At 35.0% G+C, this 24464-nt stretch overlaps 2 protein-coding genes across 4 annotated transcripts in view; one reads left to right on the top strand and one right to left on the bottom strand.

The window, feature by feature from the left end:
* Positions 1 to 10568, top strand: part of LOC110445366 — a 28790-nt gene extending 18222 nt beyond the window's left edge. Inside the window, exons 4-14 of one of the 3 annotated variants that reach the window (XR_002462348.1) lie at positions 584 to 805; positions 3063 to 3242; positions 3809 to 3910; positions 4291 to 4401; positions 5179 to 5360; positions 6038 to 6186; positions 6456 to 6501; positions 6901 to 7087; positions 8500 to 8635; positions 9732 to 10044; positions 10135 to 10568. Coding sequence is in view for 2 of the 3 variants with exons in the window: in XM_021489938.1 (XP_021345613.1) it covers positions 584 to 805; positions 3063 to 3242; positions 3809 to 3910; positions 4291 to 4401; positions 5179 to 5360; positions 6038 to 6186; positions 6456 to 6501; positions 6901 to 7087; positions 8500 to 8635; positions 9732 to 9783 (1367 nt within the window). In the remaining variant the exon portion in view is untranslated. Of the gene's footprint in view, positions 1 to 583; positions 806 to 3062; positions 3243 to 3808; positions 3911 to 4290; positions 4402 to 5178; positions 5361 to 6037; positions 6187 to 6455; positions 6502 to 6900; positions 7088 to 8499; positions 8636 to 9731 lie in introns of all 3 variants that reach the window. The other 2 variants (XM_021489938.1, XM_021489937.1) reach the window with 2 other exon arrangements.
* LOC110445367 (uncharacterized protein DDB_G0290685-like) overlaps positions 1 to 24464 on the bottom strand; it is a 43569-nt gene that overhangs the window by 14363 nt on the left and 4742 nt on the right. The window lies entirely within an intron of this gene.

The following is a 24464-nucleotide window of genomic DNA, read 5'->3' as shown; positions in this document are numbered from 1 at the left end:
CAACAGCATTTCAAACGATTTGTTCTGAAGAACCAAATTGAATAGATTCATAAGATTTGGCTGGTAGCTTCTTGGGATAGAGCCAACAAAGTTTGTGAAGGAAAATGACCTTGACCTATATCTACTTACAAGGTCACAGGGGAAAATAATAGTGATTATAATAATTTGAGGTTCTTATATACCGCTTTATCACAACCTAGTTCGTAGGTCGTCTCAAAGCGGTTCACAAATTATTATCATAGGTTATAGGGCCGTTGCAACCAGCCAATATCTTTCTTAACTTCCTGGGGAGCATATATATATATACAGTCCAAGCTGCCATTTCGGCGCTAACAGCTAGCATTCAACAATTCTAGCACTGCCCAACCACATACTCATTTACAGCTGAGTATACAGGAACAAGCGGAGTAAAGTATCTTGCTCAAAGATACAACACAGTACCGTGCCGTGACTCGAACCCGCAACCTTTCGGTCACAAGCCCGGTGCCCTACCACTAGACTACCATGCCTACAACTGTCGCAGTTACTGTATTGAATTGAGTTTTGAAGAATATCTTAACTGACATGATTATATCTTATACAGGGATCTACAATGAGAGTTATCGTAAATCATGCTGGATACAGATTGCTGAGGGAGACGCTTCTTCACGATCAAGCTCCCCAGCCCCACCCACATTACAGACCGTGGATGAAGCTAATATTGGTTCTGAACCTCCGGATGAGACTGGCCCCGCCCCAGAGGACGAGGCAGATCCTGTAACCCAGTCACAAAGCAATGCTCAACCCATTCATCAGGACAGTAAAGGTAAGTATCCACAGAGAACAGGACAGTCACACTGACACCCATTAGATACCCAGGGTACAGCTGTTCTCACCAGGTACTGCTTGTCAGATCCTTGGGGGTAGGACATCAACATTTCCATCCAGCATAAACATTCCCAGATATTCCCAAAGCACAAGTTTAAAGTTTAGGCAAATCCTACACATCTGTCAGAGACGGGACTAATAGAATCTTTCAACCCCTTGGGGGGTGAGATAGGAGAATCTCAACCCGAGGGGGAAGATTCTTAAGTTGCCAAACACGAGGCTTTGCTGAGTGTTTGGCAACTTAAAAATCTTTCCCTGAGGGTTGAGATAATCTTTCCCCGAGGGTTGAGATTCCCCTATCTCGCCCACAAGGGGTGAATGATTCTTTTCTCTTACCCTGTTTTACCATTGTGTACATATACACAATGTAATGATAATGTTACATGCTAAATTCAGGGTTGACGTGACATCATTGTATTGTTGAAGTGACGTCATGCCATTGTTATGAATAGGGGAATCCCCCCGACTCAATCCTTGAGACAAGGAAATCTCACACCGGTAAAAGTGCGGATACACCTGGCCAGGGTAAGAGACAAGGATATCTCACACTGGTAAAAGTGTGGATACACCTGTCCAGGGTAAGAGACAAGGATATCTTACACTGGTAAAAGTGTGGATACACCTGTCCAGGGTAAGAGACAAGGATATCTCACACTGGTAAAAGTGTGGATACACCTGTCCAGGGTAAGAGAAAATAATTTTGAACAACCTTAAAATTTGACTATGCAAATTGGTTTATTTTCAGTACATGTATCGCTTATTTGAGGTACTTTTCACTTTTCTTACGTAGATGACAATTCTTATTAGAAGTCCCTAATTGTGCTCAGAATATCAGTATATATATATTAATTATCCCCAGGATATTAATTTGGGTCTGTCTGTCTGTCTGTCCATCAGTCTGTCGGTCATGCTTTTTCTCTGTGCAATAACTACCACAAATGCCAACCGATTTTCTTCAAACTTGGTCACAGGGTTAAATGCCTCAAGGGCTCGGCCAAGTTCGATGACCACTTTCGGCGGACCCAATTTGGCGGATTAATGGCCCCTTGAATAACAAAAAATGTCATTATCTGCCACGCTTCGTTTCCGTGCATTAACTACAACAAATGTTAACCGATTTTCTTCAAACTTGGTTCAATTTTGATGAAAATTGGTGCATAGGGATATTACAGGACTGCAAATTCAACCGCATAGGTTTTGTTGTCATAGCAACCACACAGAGGCTTCTGATTGGTTGAAATTTAGATCTTGTTAGATTTTGATGAAAATTTGTATATATGATATTAGGGGACTGCGAATAAAACAGCATTAGTTTCGTTACTATAGCAACCACACCGAGGCTTCTGATTGGTCCAAATTTAGATATTGTTCGATTTTGATGAAAATTAATATCTGGGCGTATTAAGGGACTGCGAATAAAACCGCATAAGTTTCGTTGACATAGCAACCACATGGAAGCTTCTGATTGGTAGGAATTTAGATATTTTTTGATTTTATGAAAATTGATATATAGGGGTATTAGGGGACTGCAAAATCAATCACATACTTTTCGTTGCCATAGCAACTACACAGATGATTCTGATTGGTTGCAATTTAGAAATTTATTATGTACATTGTAGGTGTTCTATGGCAATGTGATCCTTTTCTGATGCATCTTTGCGACTATGGGGGCAGTTTGGGGGAACATCTGTAATGGGGGACCATTACAATTAGTACGTGTTGCTGTAGATATTGTTAAGATGTTTCAACCAAATTCCTTATGCATATTCAACTCATGCTAAGTTTGCCAACCGATGTGATTTGTGCATATTTATGGATAATCAATGAGGTATAGCGGGTTTTTTTTCTTCGTCAAGTTTCAAGCTATACAATATGTCTCAACAGCACGATACTCGCATGTTTAAACCTAACCTCAATAATGGTAACCTACAATATGTCCTGCAAGCAGGGGATATACATTCCACAAATTTGCTTGCTTACATTTGATTCATTAGAGTAATTGTCACAAAATATTTAATCTTGAATGGTTTTGCATTTAAGTTTTTGCATAAGATGTAGTTACACATACAGGATGCCCATGTACATCGCATACTTTTCTTGACTGTTAAACTCAAATGTTAAATGAATTTTCATAAATGTATAAGAAATATTCAAATAATATTGTTTTTTCGAAATGATGATTGAATATTTCTTAGATGAAGTGTTTGTGGAGGGCATGTCTTACAAGGAAGGTCGGTTCCACAAGCGGTCAGACTCCACAACCACCACTCGGTCAGAGAGCGAGTTTAAACGGGAGTACCAGTTCCGAAGAAAATGTTTTGTGCAACGCAGTGACAGTCAACAGGAGTATCATAGATTGTCTGCTAAATTCTATGGTAAACTCTCAGTTTTCATGATAACTCAAGTACTTCATGAACTTTCTTTTCCCAAAGAATAAATTAAATTTGAAATTGTGTAAAAATCATATTCAAAATTACCTTTTATAAACTACCACACAATATTTACCATTTTACAGCAGTTTAGTTTAGCTGTCAACTCTGCTACTACATATATGTACCAACATACTGATCGTATGATATATCACAAAAAATATAGAAAAAACATTGTGAATTATAGATTAGGAAACATTCATTTGGCTTCAGAACTGTTGATATATGGAACAGCCTTCCCTAGGCGGTCATACAGGCTACAACATCGAGAGACTTTGAAATTAGTTTGGACAATCATTGAAACATCTTGAACTGAAATTTAATCACCTAACTAGCTACGAATCTAACAACGGGAGTGATTTAAATTTAAAATTAAATTTAAATACATTAAAATTGTTATATTATATGATATGGACATAGAGGCAATTAATTGCCTGCGTCCATCATCTATCCAATTAAATCCTATTAAATCCTAAATCTGAAGTAATTTACTATTATTTGTCCTACTACAGACCATGAGAACCATCTGGTGATAAATAGGACGGCGGCGACCCCTGACCTCGGACTCCACATCCTGGATAGTCACCCTGCTGTCATTACCTCCGTTGATCCGGGTAACATTCAGATGTTCATTTCTTACCTCAATGACCTTTGACATTTGTTTTTACCTCCAAACTTAAATATCCAAGATGTTCTGTTGTTTATGTTTACTATGAAATAATATTTCAATAATTTATAAAATTTAGGTTAAGAAAAGAATGTACAAACAGCCAGATGGAACTTGGTTAATATTTTCTTGCATCAAACTTTACATTTCATTATATTTCTGAAAAAAAAATGACAGTTTTCTATAATAGTTTGTTACTAGTAAATATTTTCTGGCAAAAAATGCTAAAATGGTTCTGAGGATTATATAGATCTAAGACAGATACATGTTCAAAGTTACTGGTCAAGCTTGACCTTTGTAATTTTGAGATTTTTGGCTTCACTACAGGGAGTCCAGCAGAGAAGGCCGGGGTCAAAAAAGGTCAAATTATCCTCAGTGTCAACCAGGTGAACGTGTTACAGGCAACTCATGATGAGATTGTCTCCCTTATTCAGGAGAGTAAGTACAAGTAACATGGTGAGATTGTCTGCCTTATTCAGGAGAGTAAGTACAAGTAACATGCTGAGATTGTCTCCCTTATACAGGAGAGAAAGTACAAGTAACATGGTGAGATTGTCTCCCTTATACAGGAGAGTAAGTACATGTAACATGGTATGATTGTGTGTCCCATATAAAGTCACAGTGATTATAGGATTATATTGTCTCACATCCAGTATACAAAAGAAATCTAACATGTTCTTTACTGTCAGATCTATAAGTAAATTAGGAATTAAATACTCCCAGAACACTGTATAAACTGAAAGCTTTATAAGATGAATGCCCCGAACATTCCTTTAAAACAGTATTACTATGTGTCTCTGAATCAAATAAGTCCCAAAACAACTCCTACAAATTTCTTATCAAATCTGAGAATCAATTATGCCTAAGAATAATCCTACAAATCTCTAAATCAAGTAAACCAGAACACTCTTACAAATATTTGAATCAAATACCCCAAAAATACTCCCACAAATCTCTGAATTAGGTATGCACAAGAAAACTGCTAACTTCTAAATTTCTTAATTTAGTGTTTTTGCCTTATGCTATTTAAGACTTTACTGGGATCATAAAGAGATGTGAAATAAAACAGGTGTTTCAATTTTTCGTTGATTTACTCAAAAGTCATTTTTCATCAGTAGAAAAATACAACTGATTGAGGGATCTAAAAAGCGCAGTCACTAATATAAATTAATTCTCAAACTTTAAATTTAATTGACACATCTTTGCATTTCATAGGTTCACTCCAAGTGTCACTAGAAGTGGCCTCTAGTGATGTGGGCTTGGTACGAGATCTTCAGTCTCCAAAGGTATCCGGTTTCATGCACAAACTTAGCAATTCATCATTTGTACGAAACTGGAAGAAGAGATACTTCCTGCTCAGGAAAGATAACTGTCTGTATTACTACAAGAATGATCAGGTGAGTGTCCACAGGAGTTATCTCCCCTTAGAGATTTTATCAGGCTGGCATCTTTTACATTATAAAAAATGTCAAAAAAGTGAAATTTGTAGCTCTATATATTTTTTATCTAGTAAATGATAATCGTATTGATTATGTTCTCAACATGAATATTCCATTTATAACTTGAAAAATAAAACAAAGAAAAACTTTGCTGCTAGAATGAAATAAAATATGTTTAATGTTAAAATGAAGTAACAAGTGTTTGTTGTTAGTTTAGTGGGACTGGACTGGGTCGATCGTCAGTGACCTGGTAGCTCAATAGGTAGAGCGCTCATCCAGGGTTTATCTGTGGTATTTCTCTTTCACCTGTTACAAAGTTGGCGATTTCTCTTTCACCTGTTACAAAGTTGGCGAGCTTACCAACCCTTGTTTCATGCACTGGGTGAAATTAATGCTTAGCAAGGGGATATCCAAACCTGAGTTGTTAATAGTTTTGTCTTTGGGGGCAATGACTTAGAAAAAGGAGGGAGGAATGTAGTGGAACTGGACTAGGTCGACTACTGGTGACCAGGTAGCTCAATTGGTAGAGCGTCCGTCTAGAGTTTGTAGGGTCCTGGGTTTGAACCCCGGTCTAGCCGTACATTTCTCTTTCTCCTGTTACATGAGAATGAAGTAAGATGTGTTTGGTTTTACAGGACTGTACTGACCCACTAGGGGCCCTACCACTGCTCAACTACACCGTGTCAAAACACACAGACACAAGCAAGGCACATTGCTTCAAGGCTGAGAAATATGGCGCCAAGACCTACTATTTCTATGTGGACACTCGTGAGGAAATGGCCAGGTAATTCACAACGAAAACATTTTTAACTTGTATGTTGATCAAGTCTTCTATTGAAAAAAACATTTACATCCCTGCCTGACTTTTAATATACAAGTCTTTAAATCTGTTCATCACTTCAATTATTTTCTTAATGTTAACTATATTTTAACTCGTCAAACTGTCTGTTTTTTGACAGTAGTCACATACAACAATTTCTATTTTTGTACTCTTTTTATGTCATGTGACTTCTATATTTAGAAATGTTATCATGTGATATTCATTTCTGACAGATGGGTGTGTGCAATGAATGAAGCAGCCATGGCCTCTAAGAAAAGGGTAAGTAGATCTGGACGGTCAGAAATCAGTAATCCCCAATCTATGTAAGGTATGACTGACTTTCTTGTAAAAAATATAAAATCTGAAGAACCATGTTCTGTCAGAGTCGTATGAACTCTCAAACAAATTCTTGTTAAAAAGAGTGTTGAACAATACATTAAAATAAACAGATATTATCAGTATAAAATGTAACATAAAAAACCTTTAAAGACTGGTTTGAAACCTCAGACTTCACATTTAGGAGCTATTTTTTCAAATTAATCAACACTTAATTATCATTTTTAATAGGTCAATATTTAAATGTTTCCATTAAACAAGCATGATGCAGTTTCTCAATATGTTTTTTAGAAAATATGTCATTATTTTTGTCTTGATTTGTTTTGTTCTCACCCTGTACAGAAGGACTCCTGGATGGATATAACGAGTCACAATGTTGGGTTACCTGCCCTTGAGGTCAGGCGTGCAGAGTGTACTGGATACTTGCGTAAGAGTAACAAAGCCATGAAGAACTGGAACAAACGATACTGTGTCCTCAAGGATGCCTGTCTGTATTACTACAAGACCATGAACTCTCAGAACGCTCAAGGTAAAGGCAAAGTTTGCCCGCCTGTATGCTCTCTGCACCCTTGGAATATGTCAGGACAAAATTGCGCCACCTTGGGGATGAGAGGAGAAGACTAGTTTGATCTTTTGGCGTACATTAAATGAATCTGTTGGTTGCGTAACGGTAAAATTGACTGGCTTTGAAATCGGATATTGCTCCTTTGTAATTTTCTAAGGACAGGTATCAGCGTAGCGATTGGTCAGAGGACAGGTATCAGCGTAGCGATTGGTCAGAGGACAGGTATCAGCGTATCGATTGGTCCGTTTATTTACCCAATCAAATGGCTACCTGTGTACCTTTAATTTTATTATAACCTATTGGAGGGATGTAGAGAGTGAGCGTAACCCCTGGAGTATCGAGGACGAACCCAACAACAAATTAACAAATCTTTCAGCTAATATTCTTTTTAAAAAAATATTGACATTCGTGAAAATATGTATACCTGTAACAATTTTACATCAGAAAATAAGAAATGTAAAAATCTGTGTAAAATGTATGACCTTTCAAAATGTCTTTGTGAAATTTGCCTCTGATCATAAAACATGATGTCAATCAATTGATTTTATGTGACATAACATACATATAAGCACCTGACAGAGGGTGGATGTATATTTCCTAATTAGTGACACACTGCGAGGCATTGTTTCCCACCAAAACGACTTGGGGCGTTATTGGTCATTTTTGGCCTCATAAAAAGTGAAAATTTCAAATTGAGGTTATTTACCAATTTCTGTTATAAACATCATATTGGATAATCCGGGCTTTCTTCCTCGCTGAACATTTTTTCCAATGCGCATGCATAGATGCCCTACCCTAGCAACAAATTCGCGTTGCTATGCAGAAATAGCCAAAATATAGGTTTTTTCGACAGTAAGCATGCAGAAATGAAAGCAACCGCGTGTGACAGCCAAAATCCCTTTCTAGGAATGAACACTGGTGTGACAATGTTTAAGCATTTCAAATATTTATTTGTTTGTTGCATGTGGAGGCTTTCGAAAATTGAAGAACATTAAGTTAATTTCCTTCAAAATGGCCAATCTTCAACCAAACAGCGCAAATTGCAAATACTCTTAATGTGGGGATGCTGGTGTACATAAGTGTATAAGGACAAAAATATCTCCACGCAAATGTGTATTTATGGATTATGTAGATCATAAATATATACAGTTTATAGATTTCATAACCAGCCATTGCCAATGTAATAACTTCCACACTGCGGTCAGTTTGAGAGTCAAAGCGCCAACATTTTGCACGAGTATTTACGTTAATTGATCAGTCATGTAAAGCCACCCTATACTCCAGCCATATAAAGCTATCTTTCAGTCATGTAAAGCTACAACTTACTTTTTTTGACAGTCTGAGTTAGATTTAAAATGTTCTACTTGATTGGACAGGTATGGCCCATCTCCATGGATACCGAGTGGATACGACAGGGATACCTGTAAAGGCATTTAGCTTCGTTCTCCAGCCTCCAGAAACACAGATGAGAACATTCTACTTTGTGGCCGAGAACGAGACGGACAAACTTAGGTAAAACATTGCATTCAACATTTAATAAAGTAAAATCAGTTTTCGCCCAGAGTTAATTTCACCTTCAGATTTGATAGCTATGTTTATTATATTGGCTTCTAATGATAAGATAAAATTGCCCTTACTTAATACTGAGGGTGAAAAAGGCGAATGTTAGACTGCAGCCAAATTCTCTGGTATATACAGTACCTTATTCAAGGTATCTCTGTACTTACCTTTTTAGGTCACCTGAGACAAAGTCTCAAGTGACCTATTGCGATCGCCTTTTGTCCGTCGTCGTCCGCCGTCCGTCGTGCGTCCGTAAACAATTTACATTTTCGACTTCTTCTCCAAAACCCCTGAACCAATTTCAATGAAATTTTGCAGGGACCTTCCATGGACAAAGGTCAACAAAAATGNGTGTTTTTATTGTTTTTTGTCACTTTGAATAATATTTCTGTTCATGTTAAAAACAAAATCAACTCTCTGTATAAATATATCAGGTGACCGTTAAGGCCCATGGGCCTCTTGTTTGTAAAGTTTCATGTACATGACTATCTTAGAAGGTAAAGTCCTTAGAGCAAGACAAAGTTTTAATTGAAAAAAAAATCTTTAGCATTTACAAATATTTTCTATATAAAAGTGACCTTACCATCTTGAACTTGACCTTCTAATTCCTGGTACCTAAGGAGTCTGATGTACAATAAAGTTGCAAGAGGAATAATAAATAATATTTTCAAAATCAGCAACATCAACCTCGATCTTGACCTTACTGTTTTGAACTTGATATTCTAGATTGTTTGATTCCGGGTACTTAGAAGTCTGACAGACAGTTCAGGTGCTAGAGAAATAAGAACGTTTTCAAAAATAGCAAAATCGACCTTGACCTTAACCTTGAAATTTAATGTTGTTTAATTCCTGCTACTTATAAGTCTGACAGACAGTAAATGTGCAAGAGCATTGATGATGGTTTTAAATAATGACTAGTTTTAGCTTCTTCACACCTAACACTTGTATGAAGTTTCATAGAATAGTTTACTCAATGTTGTCTGCACAGTGTGAGCAACAATGTCCAAACCCTCAAGAGAATCATTGACAAATTGACGTTATCTTTCAGATGGGTGGAAGCGCTGAGGAAGTCAATAGAACGGTGGATCCAGATGGATTAACATTGGGGCATTGATCCAGTCGGAATTATCATCAGCAGATACAGTCAGGTGGATTAACTTTTGGGGATTACCAGATTCCAGGTGGATTAACATTGGGGCATTGATCCAGTCGGAATTATCATCAGCAGATACAGTCAGGTGGATTAACTTTTGGGGATTACCAGATTCCAGGTGGATTAACATTGGGGCATTGATCCAGTCGGAATTATCATCAGCAGATACAGTCAGGTGGATTAACTTTTGGGGATTACCAGATTCCAGGTGGATTAACATTGGGGCATTGATCCAGTCGGAATTATCATCAGCAGATACAGTCTGGTGGATTAACTTTTGGGGATTACCAGATTCCAGGTGGATTAGCCTGAGGAGATAACAAGGCTCCAGGTGGATTGACAATAGAGGATCGATATGGTCACAAGCACTTAATCTTAAATAAGAAATGTTTTCTAGCTGGTGAGGTGATTGTTCTACAAAACCTGAATCTATTTACTGATAGCACTTACTCTTATTACAGGACTTATTTTCACTATAGTATAATCACTATAACATGAATCTTAATTCACTTGAGATGTAACACAGCATTTGATTGGTCAATCAAAATTACTTGCGACTGCATAACCCTGATACACAATCAGCAAATTTCTCTCATAGCAAGCCAAAATGGGGGATGTTCATGACTTGACTGACCCTTAATGATGTCATAAACCATAATGTGATCTCACTGTGATGTTATTGATGTCACAGTCTACAGCGTAGTTACCCAAACTTCTCAAGTTACCCAAACTTCTCAAGTTACCCAAACTTCTCAAGTTACCCAAACTTCTCAAGTTACCCAAACTTCTCAAAAACTGCACACAAATAATCTCAAATTATTGTTTTCATCTGTAGTTTAAGCTGATATGAATTAGAATCGTGGTAACTTTACTATGATATTTGCGTCAATATATACATTGGACAATATATATTTAAAATTTACTGTTGCATGCATTTATTGTTCATGCTGTACTTTGCGTCCCAAGTAAAACTAATTTTGAAACTGTATAAAACTACGATATCACACAGTGGATCTGAAAATGTTGTAGGACCATTCCATCACCATCAAAATTGTTACCCATATGGTAGAGTTAGTTTGGACTGTTTACTTGTAATGGTGTTGTGTAAAATATACAGTCCACAAAGTCACTGGACCAAACCTCATCAGTTTGACTCCACGGAAACAGGCTATCAAGTAAATGCTAAGTTTGTTTTGAACACAAACTGTTATTGAAAACAAATTTTGCGAGCTTTCCAAAATGTCTGTTTCATTTGTCAATCAGAGAGTCAAATGACCGGTGTCTCGACTCTAAACCGCTGAAAACAGCTCACCAAGCCACAGTGGGCCGAATCAGTAAAGACAGCTGTCAAAAATCATAGCGACTATATACTCCACATAGCACTCGGATACTGCAGGCAGTCAGAGGGACTGGTGATATGTTAGCATTCTGCCACTTAGTCTAGTCCTTGGGTATCAAGTACCAGGCAATTTGGTTCCCACACAGGATAAGATTGAAGTTTAGTTATCATGTAATTTTTGTCACGCCAACACGAAAAAGTGGAAGTGTGACAAAGGTGTTGCTTTTCTGGCCACAGAGACGGCGTCGACATTAAGGTTTTGCGTTTAACTTAATTACACTGAAAGTATAAGTGCTAGACATAGATGCTTCTTAGGTAGTACAACTCAACCCATGCATCAAATGCTGGATGCGGCCTACTTTTCATGGTCCATTGACTTTGTCAACATCCCCATCAACATTAAGTTTTTGCGTTTAAGTTAGTTTCTCTGAAACTATAAGTGCTACACCAACCAAACTTGACATGAGCATTGATGGTCAAAGCCAGGAACAGGCGAGACATATCAATCCAAATGGCTTGTTACCTGATAAAACTAAGAATAATTGGATTAAGAACATAGTTAATCAAAGAGTATCACTCAAGGTTGTTTTTCTGTGGAACGCACATGAGTGTTTTTTTTATATAGATCTGTTATCTTTGTTTTTTTTGTTATTTCATCTTTACGTTACATTGTATTTTGTTATTTTATTTGGTGACAATATAATTGTACTAACTGAGGGTTAATATTATGAGAATCATAATGATATAATATCTAGTGGGATCTGACTAACCATATTATTGTGACGGTGAAATAATATGTTTCACTTAAGGCTGACATAACCTGTTTAGAACCGTCGACAAGCTCTCCTAGGAAGCTATATATAAACACCCCTAACACACAGAACATCAGACAGTCAACTTATTTCTTTGTTTACAATACAGGCACGAACTTACTAGGGGGAATATATAAAGATATAAATATAAACTTTTTTATTTTACAACAATTATGAAACAGTTATTAATCATCACTCTTGTTGGCCCGGATGTTAGCACGATAAACATGGCCCGGATGTTAGCACGACAAACATGGCTCGGATGTTAGCACGATAAACATGGCCTGGATGTTAGCAGGATAAACATGGCCCGGATGTTAGCAAGATAAACATGGCCCGGATATTCACACGATAAACAGGTTACTTGTCCATTACATACTGTCAAGTTGCTAATATTCAAAAGGGTTTTAATTTCCCGAATTTCATGAATGTGTTAAAATTGCAAAATTAAAACCCTTGTGAAGATTTTGAGATCATCGCTATAACATCCACGTTTCACACATCCGTAATATCATATAATATAATATTGAGCTGAGGTTACTAGGTCAAAACATCGTTTGGAAAGAAGTTCACCATATAAAAAAGGTTAACAGTTAAAATTAAAAAAAAAAAAAAAAGTCTGAAATAGACTTACAGAAACTGTGATGGGCGAAATGAACCACTGTGAATAAATTCCCGACAGAATACAGCAAAAAAAATTCGACTTCATGTATACAGTAGTTATATCTATCAAATGTGATGTCTGATCAGATGTGGAAAGGTTTAGGGTCACCTGCCCGACCACGTGGGTTTTCTCTGGGTACTCCAGTTTTCTCCCACATTAAACCTCCTGCGTGCTTACTCCTGGACCAACAAGAGTGACAGTTATAAGTTGTAATAACTTGTTTCATAATTGTTGTAAAATAAACAAAGTTTATGATTGTGATGTTGTGGTGTAAAAAGTAGATATTTAGGACAGCTTGGGGATTGTTCTTGACATGGAATGTCATATTACCTGTGTTTGTTTTTTGTTGTTTTTGTTAACTATTCCATGGTGTCCTACAATTTAGTCATCAACCTCCACTTTATAAGGCCAAACCTTTATCAGACAAATTATGCGTAGCATAAAATTATACTGTACAATATTCCTTTGTTTTATGTATTTGTTAAATTAGCATCCCATGTTATTTATGTTTGTTAAACATACCATTCCATTGTTGTTATACATTTTCATATTCTGTTGTTAAATATAACTTACAATTATTTAATTTTTGTAAAAAAGCACAATAATTTCGTTATTTTGTAAAAGCACAATAATTTTATTATTTTGTAAAAAAAACACTAAATTTTGATATTTTATAACACAATAGTTCTATTATATTTTTAAAATGTTATATGTCTACTTATTTTTGTAGGTTTTTTTGCAATGTTTATACAATGTATCTGATTTTGTAAGCAAGGAATGGAGAATATTTTCTTCCTGACTTAGTCGAGTGTTGCATGCAGGTTCAAACTGTTTTGGAGAAAAACAACTTCAGATTCTGTTAATTTAAGGTTGTATGCTACCTAACAACATTTGTATCTCCTGTTCAAAAGAGTTCTACGATGTGAAACATGTTTTATTAATGCTGCTTTGAGTTGATTTAATTCTTATTGATTGAGGTCAAATTTTTCGTTAAGTTAAAGGGGACATCAGGATGTTTGCATTGTTCACACAAGCCAGCAAGATAATTTTTGAATTTCTAACACCACAGGAAATCTTTATTCAAAGATGATACTACAAGGGAGCGAAAATGTACTTGCTCCACACCCAGGGCAATCATTTGTTGGTTTTGTGCAAGTGCTAAAAGAAAAGTACATTATTTTGTTAAAAATGGTGAAGGTAGAATTTGAGTTGGGCAAGAGGATTTTGATGTCTTGGAAAAGTATTTCGATTTTTTTTTCTCTCACATAAACTATACTACAAAATCTTTGTGTAAGGAATATAACCATAACATATGGAGTTATATATGTAAGTGTAAGGTAGCATATATCCTTAACTGGTTCTGTAAGGGAGATAACTGATCACAAAGCATACATGTAAGGTGGCATGTATCCTTAACTGGCTCTGCTTGTGGGAAAGCTCCATTATAATCTTTACCTGAGCTCATTTATGATAGCATGTGCCTGTGTGATTAGTATGGTACCTTTACTGTCTCATATAAAACTCTTATCACCTGATCTGAACACATTGATAATTAGTTTTGTGCCATACCTAACCGGAGTAATTATACCATTATGAACAAACATGTTTATTATACCTCATATATGTAACAGTGTGTCTGATTGGATAATATTGATCATTGACATAAAATAAAACCTTGTGTTTCCCTTTCCCCCCTGAACTCCCTGCTGTATGGAGACAGTCATTTTTTAACTACAAGGGCAGTAAATATACAATGTACGTTGTTATGCACAAACATATTTTGTGTCAATTACAGGTTCCTTTGGATGCTACCCTAGTGAATCAAGATTAATCTTAGGGAAACAAAGAATCATGTTCCCCAACAACAAGGGCAATAAATGTATAATACTATGTGCAAAAATTCTTCTATCAAATGACCAAGAATAATGTATTACTATAGCCATATACAAGAGTTTCACCATAGTTTACATACAAGGCTGTCATCAACATAGTTACATACAAGGCTGTCATCACCATAGTAACATACAAGACTGTCATCACAATAGTTACATACAAGGCTGTCGTCACCATAGTTTACATACAAGACTGTCATCACCATAGTAACATACAAGGCTGTCGTCACCATAGTTTACATACAAGAGTGTCATCACCATAGTTACATACAAGGCTGTCATCACCATAGTTTACATACAAGGCTGTCATTACCATAGTTACATACAAGGCTGTCATCACCATAGTAACATACAAGGGTATCACAAAGGTACCTATAAGGGTGTCATCTCTATAGTTACATACAAGTGTGTTATCACCATAGTTACATCAAAGGGTGTCATCTCTATAGTTACATACAAGGTTTTTGTCACCAAAGTTACATACAAGGTTGTCATCTCTGTAGTTACATACAAGTGTGTTATCACCATAGTTACATAAAAGGGTGTCATCTCTATAGTTACATACTGACTTTTGTCACCAAAGTTACATAAAAGGTTGTCATCTCTGTAGTTACATACAAGTGTGTTATCACCATAGTAACATACAAGGCTGTCACCACCATAGTTACATACAAGACTGTCATCTCTATAGTTACATACAAGGCTGTCATCACCATAGTTACATACAAGGCTGTCATCTCTATAGTTACATACAAGGCTGTCATCACCATAGATACATACAAGGCTGTCATCACCATAGTTACATACAAGGCTGTCGTCACCATAGTTACATACAAGACTGTCATCACCATAGTAACATACAAGGCTGTCCTCACCATAGTTACATACAAGACTGTCATTTCTATAATTACATACAAGGCTGTCGTAAACAGGGTTTTATTTAAGAGGATTTATATGAATAAGGCTTTACTATGTTTCATAGAAATGGGATTAACAAATTTATCTCAAAAATATGCAGAAAAATAAGAAGTAAGATACAGCTTCTCTGCTTGATTTCATACGATCATCTCTCTATGATGTAGTACTACACTTGTTATATATCAAAGCTTATGTGTGATAGTGTTGTTGATAACAATACGACTTGATGTGGTGATATGAACTCTTCTAACAATACTGTAGATCTTAATCATGACATTCCCAAACACAGTTATATATTACAGGTAATGTAGACAAAAACCTGCACATTGGACAATGGGGAAGAGTTTAACCCTCTCACCACTATGTAACTTTAGTTGACTCTACCATGCATTGATCTAGATGAGTCCATTATGGTCAACAGTGGTGAAGGGTTAAGATGAAATGAGGTCATAGCTATTGTAAAGGAAATTCGTCCAATGATAGAATTTAAATCACATGGATTAGTAAGACAATTTCTCGGTGCCCACCACCCTGCCAAAAAAACAAACAATTTAAGACTTTAAAAATAATGCTTGATTGTATAATATAATACTTCATTGATGTGTTGTAATCAATACACATGTACTTCGTACACCATTATATAATACCTCATTGATGTGTTGTACCTTGTTTACACTGTCACTCATGTGGTTGTGGGTTATTGATGGAAATGTGCCATATTTACTGTTATGTCAAATGTTTGTACATGTAGCCATTGTGTGTGACCTTTATACATCTTACACATATATATTGTATATATGGAACTATAATTTGTAGTCTAAGTATTATTCTTGATCTGCTTTTGTCAAACATTTTGTGTTTGAATTTTCCTGCCTTACGTGTCAGTTTTGAACCTGTCTAAACTGTACATCTTTGAACCTGTCTAAACTGTACATCTTTGAACCTGTCTAAACTGTACATCTTTGAACCTGTCTAAACTGTACATCTTTAGAACTCTCTGTTTACTCCAGAATAGACAGGTTTTTGGATTTCAGAGTTACTATTGCAAATAAAATATATACAGAATATGCAGGACTAAGTATGTGGTTCACACAAATGTTTTGGATTGTACATCAGTTTACATGCAATACGATATAAAATATTTCTACCTTGAATATAGCATTTCTGCAGTATACTTTTCTGAGTGAAATATGTTGTGTTTACTTGTTGTGTGTATTTAATCTGAGGACAATTACATTTATTTTATAATATTTTTTCCTGCGCTCAGCTTCAATTTTCCTTTTTGATAATATGCATGCTGTACACAGGGAAATGTTCATGATTATTCACATTTTTTTGCTCTTCATGATGATACAGAGTTCATGATGATGGCATATAGGGGGGGGGGGGGGGGGGGGTATGACTCAGGGTGAATATGAATACTGTTGACAGACTAATATTTCACTCGGTGAGTATTTCTCTGTTCACAGTGTTTATATAAACATAGATCAAAAGTTGTAGAAGTAATGTTTTCCTAATGGTTTTGATGCTTGGATGTTTTTGTATATTCTTTGATGAATTTGCTCATCAAAGTTTATTGCTGCTGGTTGTGAAATCATATTCCGTACGTGTTGTAGTGAGAATTACTGCTCCCAGTGATGCCTCAGTGATGTTGGTGGGTTATCATATTCATTACTAAGTCCATGTCAAGTAATGATATAGTCTTAGTTGAGTTTCCAATTTCATGTGAGATTTAAGACAAACGTTAAGAGTTTTTTCACTTAGAGAGCCTCTGATGTGACAATTGTTTTGAGTATCTACATGTATGAAATAAAAATGTATCTAAGATCCTTTTGATCACATGATAAAGAATTGTTGTGAATGTCGGAAGTAACTTTCTTGAAATCTTAATTCTGCCATAAAACAATATTGTAATCTTAGTACTACCACTAATCATTCTTACAGTCTTGTAATCTTTCTTAATAGAACATTCTTGAAATCTTAATTTTACCAAAAAATATTCTTGAAATCTTAAGACATTCTTGCAATCTTAATTTTACTATAAAGACATTCTTACAATCTTAATTCTACCATAAGACATTTTTGAAATCTTAATTTTACTATAAAGACAATCTTGGAATCTCGCTGATACCATCTTGGCTATATTTCTATTTTCACCATTATGATGTCAAAGTATTTGGAAGTCTGTGATGCGATTCATTCTCATATAATAACATCATAGTGGGCCATAATACATGATTTAAAGCAAAAATATGATAACATGGTAATTACAAGATAAACGGAGATAGGTGATCACCGGGGGATGTATACCACCTTACTCTGGTAGATTTATGCTTGTCCTTTATACAACATTATAAATGTGTGTTTATTGTGAATTGTCATTTGGATCTGTTTTATTAGCTGAACTATTTGAACGGTAGACATGAAGACATGGGTAACTCCACAGATCTAAGTCCGTGGTAACTCTAAGGATGTTCTGAAGCCTTGCTGAATGCAAGTCAGACTATTCTAAATATTTTTATTTTAGAGCATTCAATTTTTTAACATATAATCCAATTTTAACCTATTAGCACATTGATGAATTGGCACACCAATAATATACCGGTAATTTCAGATGGGAGGAACATTAACATAAGATTACCTCTAAGATACATGTACGTTAACAGTTTATCTTGTAATGTAAACATATCAGTATACTCAAAAAGCATCCTCGATACTCCTGGGGTTAGGGTTAGGGCTCACTTAGGTTCTCTACAAGGCTGAGCCTTCAATTTTACTATGACATACTCCAGGAGTTGTAGAGAGTGAAAATGAGCGTAATGCCTGGAGTACCAAGGACTTACTTACAATACATACAAATGTAGGTAAACGATACTGATAACAATACTTACAATAGTGGGTAGCTGATAGTATTACTTGCCAATTGTACACAAATTGATAATTGTGTGTCAGCATTTTTATGTCAATGTTTCAGATTTAGTCCATTTCACTGAGATGTCACTGTACTCCTATTACATCAGTGGCTGCTGGTCGCCGTTTTTTTTTTATTGGATATGATTTTGCAAACTGTTACCCGGCGCCTGTCAAAATTATCTCGCTGAGTAAACCTCTAACACTGTTGGAGTATTGTCAATATTTCTTAGATGTCAATGATTCTTAGATGTCAACATTTCTTTAATGTAAACATTTCTGAGAAGTCAATATTTCTCAGATGTCAACATTTGTGAGATGTCAAAATTTCTTAGATGTCAACATTTCTTTGATGTCAACATTTCTTAGATGTCAACATTTGTGAGATGTTCAGATTTCTTTTATGTAAACATTTCTGAGATGTCAATATTTCTTCTTAGAAGTCAATATTTCTTAGATGTCAACATTTCTTTTATGTAAACATTTCTTTGATGTCAACATTTCTGAGATGTCAACATTTCTTCGATTTGTCAACATTTCTTCGATGTCGGCATTTCTTTGATGTTAACATTTGTGAGATGTTAAGATTTCTTTTATGTAAACATTTCTTTGATGTCAATATTTCTTAGATATAAACATTTCTTCGATGTCAACATTTGTGAGATGTTAAGATTTCTTTTATGTCAACATTTCTTTGATATCAACATTTCTTAGATGTCAACATTTGTGAGATGTTACCTTTGGTTGAAGAATATGTTTGTGGAGTGAAACATATAACCTGATGTGTGGTGTACCGCTGATGTTTTAAACAAAAGATGTCATAATATCGAATGTTATATTATGTGAATGTATAATATTATGGATATACAATATTATATTATGTAAATGTGTAATTTTGCTCAGACTGCTTGCATGAAGATGCCTTACTGGCAAGAAATTTTTTAAGATTTTTTTTATTCAAAATTGCAGATTTTTTTTTTTTTTTTTTTTTTTTTTTACTAATGGAGTTCATTTTGATGAAAAAACTGAATTTAATATTTTGATTTATTAAAAAAAAAAAAATCATAAAAATTTTACAGTGAGAGAAAAAAAGAGTTTTCTAGTTTAATAAAAAAAAATAAAAAAATAAAGTACAGATTTCAACTTTTTGGTACCATAATATTATATAACTATTCCAAGGGTTAATATTAGATCATTTTGAAATTGCCATCATTTTGCAAAGATGCATAATACATATGAAGGAATTTCCTCTTTTTGCATATGCCTATACTTTCTGCTGCAAATGTGATATCTATATTTCATTTATCCTTGCCATTCAAATGTATTTCCATGGTGACGAACAGCAATAAAATATGTAACATATATCATTTAGAGTTGTGTCATCAATATACATTTACTTCATTACTGTAAGTACTGTACACAATGTACTTATACAATACACAATGAACTTATACTGTACACAATGTACTTATACTGTAAGTAATGTACACAATGTACTTATACTGTAAGTACTGTACACAATGTAGTAATACTGTACACAATGTACTTATACTGTACACACTGTACTTATACTGTACACAATTTACTTATACTGTAAGTACTGTACACAATGTATTTATACTGTAAGTACTGTACACAATGTACTTATACTGTAAGTACTGTACAAAATGTACTTATACTGTAAGTACAGTACACAATGTATTTATACTGTAAGTACTGTACACAATGTACTTATACTGTACACAATGTACTTATACTGTACACAATGTACTTATACTGTAAGTACTGTACACAATGTACTTATACTGTAAGTACTGTACACAATGTACTTATACTGTAAGTACTGTACACAATGTACTTATACTGTAAGTACTGTACATAATGTACTTAAACTGTACACAATGTACTTATACTGTAAGTACTGTACACAATGTACTTATACTGTAAGTACTGTACACAATGTACTTATACTGTAAGTACTGTACACAATGTACTTATACTGTAAGTACTGTATACAATGTACTAATACTGTACACAATGTACTTATACTGTAAGTACTGTACACAATGTACTTATACTGTAAGTACTGTACACAATGTACTTATACTGTAAGTACTGTACACAATGTACTTATACTGTAAGTACTGTACACAATGTACTTATACTGTAAGTACTGTACACAATGTACTTATACTGTAAGTACTGTACACAATGTACTTATACTGTAAGTACTGTACACAATGTACTTATACTGTAAGTACTGTACACAATGTACTTATACTGTAAGTACTGTACACAATGTACTTATACTGTAAGTACTGTACACAATGTACTTATACTGTAAGTACTGTACACAATGTACTTATACTGTAAGTACTGTACACAATGTACTTATACTGTAAGTACTGTACACAATGTACTTATACTGTAAGTACTGTACACAATGTACTTATACTGTAAGTACTGTACACAATGTACTTATACTGTAAGTACTGTACACAATGTACTTATACTGTAAGTACTGTACACAATGTACTTATACTGTAAGTACTGTACACAATGTACTTATACTGTAAGTACTGTACACAATGTACTTATACTGTAAGTACTGTACACAATGTACTTATACTGTAAGTACTGTACACAATGTACTTATACTGTAAGTACTGTACACAATGTACTTATACTGTAAGTACTGTACACAATGTACTTATACTGTAAGTACTGTACACAATGTACTTATACTGTAAGTACTGTACACAATGTACTTATACTGTAAGTACTGTACACAATGTACTTATACTGTAAGTACTGTACACAATGTACTTATACTGTAAGTACTGTACACAATGTACTTATACTGTAAGTACTGTACACAATGTACTTATACTGTAAGTACTGTACACAATGTACTTATACTGTAAGTACTGTACACAATGTACTTATACTGTAAGTACTGTACACAATGTACTTATACTGTAAGTACTGTACACAATGTACTTATACTGTAAGTACTGTACACAATGTACTTATACTGTAAGTACTGTACACAATGTACTTATACTGTAAGTACTGTACACAATGTACTTATACTGTAAGTACTGTACACAATGTACTTATACTGTAAGTACTGTACACAATGTACTTATACTGTAAGTACTGTACACAATGTACTTATACTGTAAGTACTGTACACAATGTACTTATACTGTAAGTACTGTACACAATGTACTTATACTGTAAGTACTGTACACAATGTACTTATACTGTAAGTACTGTACACAATGTACTTATACTGTAAGTACTGTACACAATGTACTTATACTGTAAGTACTGTACACAATGTACTTATACTGTAAGTACTGTACACAATGTACTTATACTGTAAGTACTGTACACAATGTACTTATACTGTAAGTACTGTACACAATGTACTTATACTGTAAGTACTGTACACAATGTACTTATACTGTAAGTACTGTACACAATGTACTTATACTGTAAGTACTGTACACAATGTACTTATACTGTAAGTACTGTACACAATGTACTTATACTGTAAGTACTGTACACAATGTACTTATACTGTAAGTACTGTACACAATGTACTTATACTGTAAGTACTGTACACAATGTACTTATACTGTAAGTACTGTACACAATGTACTTATACTGTAAGTACTGTACACAATGTACTTATACTGTAAGTACTGTACACAATGTACTTATACTGTAAGTACTGTACACAATGTACTTATACTGTAAGTACTGTACACAATGTACTTATACTGTAAGTACTGTACACAATGTACTTATACTGTAAGTACTGTACACAATGTACTTATACTGTAAGTACTGTACACAATGTACTTATACTGTAAGTACTGTACACAATGTACTTATACTGTAAGTACTGTACACAATGTACTTATACTGTAAGTACTGTACACAATGTACTTATACTGTAAGTACTGTACACAATGTACTTATACTGTAAGTACTGTACACAATGTACTTATACTGTAAGTACTGTACACAATGTACTTATACTGTAAGTACTGTACACAATGTACTTATACTGTAAGTACTGTACACAATGTACTTATACTGTAAGTACTGTACACAATGTACTTATACTGTAAGTACTGTACACAATGTACTTATACTGTAAGTACTCTACACAATGTATTTATACTGTTAGTACTCTTCACAATGCACTTTTACTGTAAGTAATGTACACAATGTACTTATACTGTAAGTACTGTACACAATGTACTTATACTGTAAGTACTTATACACCATGTACTTACACTGTAAGTACTGTACACAATGTACTTATACTGTAAGTAATGTACACAATGTACTTATACTGTAAGTACTGTACACAGTGTACTTATACTGTAAGTACTGTACACAATGTACTTATACTGTAAGTACTGTACACAATGTACTTATACTGTTAGTGCTCTACACAATGTACTTTTACTGTAAGTACTCTACACAATGTACTTATACTGTACACAATGTACTTATACTGTACACAATGTACTTATACTGTAAGTACCGTACACAATGTACTTATACTGTAAGTACTGTTAACAATGTACTTATACTGTAAGTACTCTACACAATGTACTTATACTGTAGCAGAACTAGACTGGGTCGATCGTCAGCGACCAGGTAGCTCAATTGGTAGAGCATCTGTCTGGAGTTCGGAGGGTCCCACATTTGAACCAGGGGCCCGTATTCATAAGCCGTTCTCATGCTCAAGCATGGATTCTGTGCTCAAACCAGCTTTCTTACAACTGGCTTTTATCATGTCAACGATCAAAAAGTCAATTGTAAATATTGAAAACTGTATCCGGCGTCAAGTCTCTTTTTTTTCCAAAAACTTTGACAAAATAAGTTCTTTTAATAATTTATAACTGGATCAAGAAATTAGGCTTGACCACAAAATCCACGCTTGAGTATGGGCATGACTATATAAATACGGGCCCCAGTCTGGCCGTTGCATTTCTCATTCTCCTGTTACAAAATTGGAAAGTGTACCCACCCTTGTTTTCAGCACTAAATGAATGCTTACCAAGTGGTTATCCGAACCCGAGTGATGAATAGTGAATTTGTCTTCGGGGCGAAGATTAAGAAAAGGAAGGGAGATAATTAAGTGTATAATAGTTTTACTATCAAGATTATTTTATTGTTTTTAAATAATTGCATATCTTTGTCTATAATACAATCTCAACCTGAAGTAGTTCTCCAGAGGAAAGTTTATTTTGGCAGGATACGAATATAAATATAAATAGATAGATAGAAAAAAATAAACCATATCGCGCATTGAACTAAATTCATGTACATTACAGTGGAACTGGACTGGGTCGATTGCGGCGACCAGGTAGCTCAATTAGTTCGGAGGGTTCACGGGTTTGAATCCTGTTCTACAAGATACAAGATACTTTATTTAAAATCGCATACAGGTAAACAAGGAACATTGGCTCTTGAGAGCTATTATTGCGACAAACATATGTAAAATAACAATAACTCATTAAATTGCATATCTTTTTTTCTTCTGTCACAATACTCTGCATGTGCAATTTAATTGATTAATCAATACTGTACACGTTCAATGTACTTCATTTAACTGTCTATAGTATCTGGTGCGCTAGTTGATGTACAGCGCAAACTCTAGAAGGCCAATGTTTATCGAAGTACATGTACATTTCTCAACAAAAGCGTCGGTAAATTATTGTACCATTGCTAAAACACGAGTACGATAATACAAGTACGTTAGCAGTTTCCATGGATGATCTCTGTATTCCTGGAGATTGTCATGTCGGAATTGATGGCTCGTGCTAAGCTATTGGAGCTTCAGATTAAACAAGACTGAATTGCTTAGCCCATACCTGTCCCATTCCTGCGTATTCCAAAGCATCATAAACATTTAGGTGACAAGCAGAGCACTGCCCAACATGTCGTCTAATGGAGCAGTCCCAACATGTCGTCTAATGGAGCACTGCCCAACATGTCGTCTAATGGAGCACTGCCCAACATGTCGTCTAATGGAGCACTGCCCAACATGTCGTCTAATGGAGCACT

Source organism: Mizuhopecten yessoensis, unplaced genomic scaffold (assembly GCF_002113885.1).
Source record: "Mizuhopecten yessoensis strain PY_sf001 unplaced genomic scaffold, ASM211388v2 scaffold2249, whole genome shotgun sequence".
NCBI classification, from domain to species: Eukaryota; Metazoa; Mollusca; class Bivalvia; order Pectinida; family Pectinidae; genus Mizuhopecten; species Mizuhopecten yessoensis.
Note: the sequence above shows the minus strand (reverse complement) of the source record. Positions and strands in the feature narration are given on the sequence as shown.